Below are 8,938 nucleotides of genomic sequence, written 5' to 3'. Positions count from 1 at the left end.
AAATCTATTGCGATTGTTAGTCATGTGAAGTTGTTGAAGATGTTTGCACTTCAGATTCAGTCGAAAGCCATCTCTTAGTCGTTATAAGGGTAAAGTTGTATACATTTTAACTCCCAAGCCCTATATCTATGAAAGCCACTTGGCATTTGCGTAATGGCTATCGTTGTGTTATTAAGAAATAAAAATGATATGAAGGGTCCTTAGTAATAAGTATACCTATACCAACTGCAACGACATGAGCACGAGGCTTGAAACTTTATCTAATAAAAGTGTACCACAGAATCGAAAGATTCAAGTGTTCAGAAGTCGTTAAAAATTATTGAAAATGTTTGCCAAAATCGTTACGATGTTAAGAACGATACAAACAACAATGAACAAAACAATGTTTGACAATGTATACTAAGCAAAAAAGACACAAGGATTTAAGGAGGTTCACCCAATGATGGCTACGTCCTCCGTGGTGTGTAGTTTCTGTTTATATTATCTCAAGAATGTATAAACAACACTTACAAATGAAGAATTACAATTGAGTAAGAGATAAAAACAAAAGGCTATGTGTTTGGCTTAGGGGTTGTGTTTGATGTGTTTGATGTGTGAATATGAGAGGTCTATATATAGTACTAGGTACATGAATATCAATAGCTCACTTGAATACATAGTTAATATAGAGTAATGAATAATATGAAATAACTCCAAGAACTTGAAAGGTCGAAAATCAGCATCCCATGCACATCAAAGGATCCGCTCGACCGAAACAGGGAGCTCGCTCGGTCGAGCGAGCATCAGCTACATTCTGGAGCATTCTGTCTGACCGCTCGACCCACCAATATGGCTCGCTCGGTCGAGCGGGTAGGTCGAGCGACCTCTCTGATTCCTCTGTCAGAATTCTGATCGAGCTTCAATAAATCAAACCCTTTCTACTTCTTCATTAATCTTCATTAACACTCATAATTCTTCATGAATACTCTCCACATAATTACACTCATTTGCATTCCACAAACCAAGAGTCACACACATGAATACACACTTTAATTTGTGCACTCAAGTCACACATTCCATTCATAACAATTATAATACAACAGACAAATATTTCCAGAGATGGGGAGATGGTATAAATACAACCACCATCCAGATTCCAGCACCGCACAAGATGAACCCCATTGTTGATGGATATAAGAGCAATTCCTATATATTGTAGTATTTACAGTGTACTAATCTTCAATTAAGTTTTCGTATTTAATACTTCTGTTTTTTCTGTTTCAGATCTTAACAATGGCTGCATACTAACTTAGAGGGAAAAGTGGATTTATATATAGCTGGTGTGCCTACCACCGGAAGCCCGACTTGTTAGAGATGGTCTCATCGTCACAATAGCTGATTCATCAGCTCCAGCTCTAATTGCTGCTTTCCCAGCTTCTATAAATCGATTTACTGCATCTTCTGCATAGTCACTTGCTTCAGACACTGTCATGTTTCTCCCAATATCTGGGTAACTATTTAGGACATGGTCGCCATTAAGTTGAGACGCAAGTTGTATCAGTTCTATTTGAAATTCTGAAAGTTTAGCATCTTCTCTTGCTCCAAATGGCCTTAATGATCTCTTCACCTCCGGCAGTTTCTCTGTTTTCAACCCACAAACAATTACGATTCAGAATTATATCAATTCCGACAAGTTAAGCACAAGTGTTCATTAAATATAGCTACCATCCTAATGAATGCTGCGAAGACAGAAGACAAAAAGCGAAGGGAATATCATATAATAAATACCCCAAATAATCAGTAGTGTTGAAAAGATGCAAACAACGTATGTCTACATCACAGTGCTTCGATTCTGTTCGTTCTTTCACAATGTACTAGTCTACACTGTTTACAGACATCAGTAATAAGGGCAACTAGAACCTATATTACCCAGACTCTTCATTTTGCTTCACATACCCGTGTCCGATCCTTGATGCTCGGACATTGGTGTGGCACTTAGACACTTCATTTTAGGAGTAAAATTGAAGATTTCGACGAGATTCCGACACTTTGACACATACCAGTATCCGACATCAGTACCCGAGTCTAAGTAACATAGAGAAGAACTTTACAGTCAGATACATGCCCATATATTTCATAAAGATCAATGCTTCTGACCACAAAGAAGTAAAAGGATATCAAACACTAACCTGGACAGTCTTCACGTGGAGTCTCACGCAAGTAGAAGTACTTCTCAAAGCTTCCAGCCCAGGCATCTCGTTTCGTAAGGAAGTTCGATTTTAAGTTAAATAGTCTCTTCACTGTGGCAGGAATGGAGGAATGCTCGAATTCTGAGGTGGGAGTGGGTCCATCTGGTCTCTGGATCACTACAGCAATCCATAACAAGCAAATTATTCTTTCATCTAGCAGTGTTACAAAGAAACTTTTCCCAACCCACAAATTCAGCATAATTTACTATATAAGCCAGCTGCAATGCTCAAGGCCAACAATATTCAGTAATACATGCTCAAAAATTCCGTTTAAAAGTCGATCACACAAAATGTACTATGAACTAATGGAGAGCTTAGCCTCTGCTAGTTTTCTACATCAACAACAATACCAAAGCCTTGATACCAAAAGATTGGTGACAACCAACCATATTATGCTTAAAAGTATAACAAGAAATTCAAGAAGCTTCTAACAAAGAAAATAATAGGTTTTCTCCACATATAAGCAAATCACTGTTTTAGTACATTGTTCGGAAAGTCTTCCACATCCCAAATAACTTATAAATCTCTTGAACTTTTCTTAGGTAGTGTCAGCTCCAAGACACCTTGATCATTTTCCTATTAGCAAAATCACTAAGTCACATGCTAACTTACTATATCGTGCAGCTCCAAGTCAAATGTTCCATTGAACTCAGAAACCAGACACATTAATGATTTAGGTGAAGAGAGACACCACTAATATCCTTTTTCTATAAATATACAGATGGACCAATATCATGATATGTACAACAGAACACCTTCCTTTACCTCAAAATTTAAAGCACAAACTTCATATACGAACCATAAGGCAATAGGTGCTAAAGTAACAATAGTTAAGACACTCATTTTGGTATAGTTTTACAAGGAAAAAGATAAAATGAATAATTTAGAGAATATAAATCTTACAATATTACTAATAATTGTAAGATAAGTACAGAAGGAAAGATAGATTTATTTAAGAGAAGACTTAAAACAAAAGAAAATTAAGGATTATTTATTAACGACTATGAGCTAGGAGATAAAATATCCAAAATATTATTACAAACTCCTGAATCTACTTCTTCTTCTTCAGAAAAGGAAGATGATGAAATTTTACAAATTAATGATCAAACTTCTGATTAATTCAACACGGCATTGAAAGGATTTTTTCTTTAAATAGATAGTTTTTTTATCCAAAATAAACAAATTGGTAGAATTTTTACGGGTAAGTATTGAACCGGATATAGCATATAAAAAAATCCGGATCTCTCCATCAACCATAAACAAACCTTCGCCCTCAAAAGCAACATCAAGTTCAAACTCTCCTCAACACAATAAAAACCCCAAAGTATATTTGTACTATTTACTTTTTTTCTTTAGTTTCTTATTGGAAGAGCAGATTACAACTTATCTCTTCCGTCATATATAATTTAAGTGTTTAGCTCTCGTGAAAAAGCATCCTGTAATTTTCTTTTGTTTGAAGTTTTCTCTTAAATAAATCTATCTTTCCTTCTGTACTTATCTTACAATTATTAATAATATTGTAAGATTTATATCGGCCTTGTTCAAATAGGAATAAAACCATTAGTTCATAAAGGAGTTGATTGTCCAATTTTCCTAGCCCTCAGAGACGATCGACTTAATAATTATAAAAATTATGTTTTGGCTATGATTCAAACTAATATCTGTAAAAATTCTGAAAAACACACCACTAAAAAACAATAAAAACTTGGTAATCAACAAAAGATAATGTCAAATTTATTCCACAAAATTGCATAAGCATTCATTAAACATTAACTCATGTATAAACATATAAATGATGAACCCAAAATGACATAGTGGTACAAAAAAACAATTATAATGTGGGTAGTGTTCACAAAATCATTATTCATTATATTCAACTTGTACAATTGCTCAAGGACAAATAATATGCACACATAAACACATACATACAAACATATAATTAGCCAAAAGATAAGCTAAATCACTACAAAACAATACAATGTACAACACTAGACAAGATAACAAAACCCACCAAAATAGAATCAAATAAGGATTTGATTGAGTATAAAATTAACTTAAACTTTATTCTAATATGTCATAGAAGAATGATCTACAACTTACCAGTTCCTTTGTCAATCCAAGGGGAAATAAGCAAAGTGGGAACCCGAACACCCAACCGATCAAACCGAAAATAAAACGGGTCAGGCCCAATGATCCCATCAGGGTTAGGAACACCAGTAACAGGAGTTGGAACATGATCATAAAACCCACCATGTTCATCATAAGTTATCAATAAAGCCATTTCTTTCCACTGTGGACTAGCTCTTAGTGTTTCATACACTTCCTTAACAAATCTTTGTCCTACTACCACATCATGGGATGGGTGATCATCATTAGCAGGAAAAAGGTTTTTATCAAAGTATCTTTGTTCAATCACAACATAATTAGGTAATGTTCCTAATTTAGCATGTAATTTAAACATTAAACTATAGCTATGAAACTTAATTATATGTTTTAATCTCCTTAAACTCTTGAAAAACATAGTTGCAGGGATATTTTGGTAATATATCCCAAAACTCAACCCACTTTCATCAAGTGAGTCAAAGATTGTTTTTTGTGGAAACCCATGAATAAGATCCTTTCTTACATTACTTGAAGCACCGTGTGAAGTAGCAGAATGAACATAAAAACGATTTGGCTGAGTTGACGCTGGAACTGAGGCAAACCACCGATCAAACACAGCAAACTCGTTGGCTAACTCAGTATAAATCGGGACTAACTCGGGTTTAAACCCACTCATCACATTTTTGGGCATATGGGTAGACATAGAATTAGCTTGTTGAGCAAACCCATTCATGGGCGCCGGGTCAATTACATGACCGGACCCGAATATCTGTTCTTTTATTGCTTGAATTGAGTGACCCGGATCCGAGTCGATAAAAACCGCATCATTTGAGACATGGACTTTGGGAGAGTTTGGGTCTGACGAATTAAGGAAGTTAAATTCTTTACCGGTTAAACCGTCGATTTCGGGTCGGCTCGATTTGAGCCACCCTAAAACATGATCAAATGAGCGATTTTCCATGACTAAAATCACAATGGTTTTAATGGGTCCATGGATTTTGGGTTTGGGTCGGGGAAACGGGAAGGAGAGGGTGTGTGGAGAGAGAAGCAGAAAGAGGAAAGAGAAAATTTGGAGGACAGAGAAAATCGACATTTTTTCCGGTGAAAGTTCGAAAATTTGGTGGTGTCTCTTTACAGTGATGAATTCTTATCTTGGGTGCTTAGGATAAAAGATAAATATTTTAATTTTATTTGATTATTTATGAAAACTTTATTACATTAATTAACAATTCTGTTGGTTCATTGAAAATATATTTACCTGTTCAAAATAAAATTGCATATTACTTTAATTCATTGAAAAAATATATATATAATTAGTATTAGTTGAAAATTGGCCACTTAGAATTCACTATTACTCGTCTCTCTATCTAGGTGACTTTATTCCATTTAATTGTTTGATACTATTTACAATTTAGTCTTAATTTATATTTTATTTTTAATTTATAAGTTAAAGTATCATAGTGGAAGATAAGAGTAGTCAAGAAAAATCTAAGAAAACATGGGTTAAGCAAATAAGGAATGACTTGAGTGACCTGCACCTCTCTGCGGACCTGACTAGAGATAGGAATAGTTAGAGACGTCAGATCTATTTTTTTAGACTACTAATAGTATCTTTAATTGTTTTCTTGTCCTTGTATCTAGTTGTTTCCTACTTGACCAGTTGTGTTTATTTATATACTTTTTTTGTTAAAACCTTGTCAATTCTTATGTTGTTCTTTTTTCTGTAAATAGTTGTCCTCTTGTGAAAATGTTGTCACTCAATCATTTTTATCAGTGCTCCTACATGTTTTGGGGTAAAACCAACTGCTTTCCTATAGTCTTTCCTGTGAAAGGAGTATGAGTATGGAATGTCCGTCACCTTCCCTTACCCAGACCCGTTTCCGAGCGAGACATTGAGTATAATGATGATTGATGATGATGATGAAAATTTAGTTCAGTGAGATTTTGTTTGATTCATGTCAACGTAAAAATTATTAATATTAACTTTTTTATATTTAGTTATTCATCATTATTGATACTAAATTTCAATATATGTCTTGATAATCATGTGGGACAAAATTTATTGAAATGAAATGTAAGAAGTATTATTTTTCTCTTATTTGTATATGTTGAACAGAAGATAAATATTTGATGTTTGATGTCTTACAATTTAATAATAACACGAAATTGGTATCTGTCGAACAGATAAATGTTTGAAGTTGATGTCTTACAATTTAATAATAACACGAAATTGCTGTTAGGTTTGACTATAAAATCTAACAACTTATAAATAAAACTTGAAATTTATTGTGATGGCAATGTTCTATTTGTATTAATATTTTTGTAAAATATTATTTTGTATAAACTTTTTACATAAAAATAGTGTATATTAAAATAAATTTAATTAGTGCGATTAAATAAGTATAACCTAGTGAAATAATAAAAAATATGATCTGACTAATGAATGCACAATAAAAATACTATGAATCGAATTCTTATAAGACCATTCCCCTATTTGGTCTTACATGCTAAGTGTATATATAGACATATAGTGGTCCCTTATACTCTAATAAAGTCTCTTTTTACTTTAAGCATATTTACGTTAAACATTTTATTTTCTTAGTAATTTTTTTTCCTTATATTTTATACGTAAAAAATTCAAATATTTAAAAATATGTCATTAAGTTATTACTATTTTCCCTACCCACTTCTCTTATGTGGTTTCTTATGGTTCTTTAAATTTTTTCTTACAATCGATGCATTATAAAATTCAAATGTAACACTTCACTAGAATAGGAGAGTAACAAGTATATTGTATTTTGGAAAGTTTGGTTTATTGGATTCTACTTGCGTCACTCCATCATCTATGGGCTGAACTTTTAGTATTACAAATGTTAGGGTTGAGTTTTGAAAATTTGAATACATAAGAGAAAAAATTAAAAAAAATTAATAAAATAAATCAAGTTTTAAACTTATTTCAAAAGTAAGCGTGAAATTTTCAAACTTGAGGTTTGGGGCTGTTCGCAGTTACTAACGGCGAACAGATCAAAAAAGACAAAATAGTTGTTTGCAGTTAGTAACTGCGAACAACTATTTTGACCTGTTTTTATGCAGCATGTTGTTCACAATTGAAAACAATATAAGCAAGGATAGAAGCTACTCTTTTGAGCTCAATCTAAGGATGAACAAGATGAATTGATGATTCAAAGTAATACCTTCCAAAAGTTTCAATAATAGTACATCAATGGTTGAAAATTCCCAAATTGCAAAACATTATGATAAAGGATAAAGTAAAGGTTGTATTTGGAAAGTGAAAATACTAAATTGAATTGAAAGAGAAACTATGCTAACACTAATTCTTAATTGAAATGAAAGCAAGGCTATGAAGAATACATAAATTACTCAAGATGAAAGGTCAAAAACTCAGATGCAAGCTCCTTCTTCCTCTTCTCTATTTATAGGCTTCAAAAACAAGTGTGGGTGGTGGTTTTCTGATTGCTCCACCACCCTTAGGTTATAGGAAGGGGGGTGCCACCCCTAGTGGATAGGATAGGGTGGCTGGCAGTCTTGGCAGCAGCAATTAATGTAGGAAATTAATGTAGGTTATTAGAGCTCTAATAAATGGAATAATCTTATTGGTTTCCTATTGATTACATGGCAAATTAATGTAGGAAATAATAAAAATTTATATAATTATAGGTTAACAATGGGTATAATTTATTAACATATTTAAAAGCAATGTTAAAATTAGGTAAATAGTAACGCAACATTCAAAAACTTTATTAAAATATTATTATTTTTAAAATTTGAAAAATATTAAAAGATAATAAAAAGAAATTATTTTTTTTAAATGAAAAAACATTCCACTGTCAAAATTTCAAGTGTCAAGTTATTAGAACTCTTATATATGAAATAATCTTATTGGTGTATTATTTATTACATGGCAAATTAATTTAGAAAATAATAAAAATTTAAATAATTATAAGTTTACAATGTGTATAATTTATTAACATTTTTAAAAGCTATGTTAAATCAGGTGAATAATAATGTGACATTCAAACACTTTATTAAAATATTATTATATTTAAAATTTGAAAAATATTAAAAGATAATAAAAAGAAATTCATTTTGTAAATAAATGAAAAAAACTTTCACTTTTAAAATTTCAACATTTAATTTCTAAAAAGAATACAAATCATACATTTTAATAAAAAGATTGAAAAATGATAAATAACAATATTTAAAAAGTCTTGCCAAATAAATTTATGAAATAATTTAGAATTAATTATGTAAGTCATGCATTTAATAATAGACAATATTTATAGAAATTAACAAGGAGACATTCAAATCAAGTTATTTATAGTAGCGATTGTTAAAGCAATTTATATTAGTGAACATGTAACTAATTAATATATTTTTATGATGTATTAAGAATTGTAAATTGCCAATAGAGACATATAGTGCAGTGCATAAATATAACATGCATATTGTATTCACTTAGTACCATGTATTATATAAATTTAGCAAAATAACATATTGTCCAATGCATTCATATTAAATATGTACATATTTATTGTTTAATTATGTTTATTTGATATTCATACATGCATCCATCAATTATATTATCA

General features: G+C 31.6%; 1 protein-coding gene across 1 annotated transcript; it reads right to left on the bottom strand.

Annotated features, from left to right (window-relative positions):
- Window positions 1-962: 962 nt before the first annotated feature.
- On the bottom strand, window positions 963-5,558 carry LOC130814265 (non-specific phospholipase C1). Its single transcript, XM_057680361.1, has 3 exons — window positions 4,329-5,558; window positions 2,169-2,345; window positions 963-1,620 (listed from the first exon to the last, which is right to left on the bottom strand). The coding sequence occupies exons 1-3, from the start codon at window positions 5,422-5,424 to the stop codon at window positions 1,307-1,309; spliced, it is 1,587 nt and encodes a 528-aa protein (XP_057536344.1). The 5' UTR covers window positions 5,425-5,558; the 3' UTR covers window positions 963-1,306.
- Window positions 5,559-8,938: the final 3,380 nt, after the last annotated feature.

The sequence above is a fragment of the Amaranthus tricolor genome, chromosome 5 (assembly GCF_026212465.1).
Source record: "Amaranthus tricolor cultivar Red isolate AtriRed21 chromosome 5, ASM2621246v1, whole genome shotgun sequence".
Classification (NCBI taxonomy): domain Eukaryota; kingdom Viridiplantae; phylum Streptophyta; class Magnoliopsida; order Caryophyllales; family Amaranthaceae; genus Amaranthus; species Amaranthus tricolor.
Note: the sequence above shows the minus strand (reverse complement) of the source record. Positions and strands in the feature narration are given on the sequence as shown.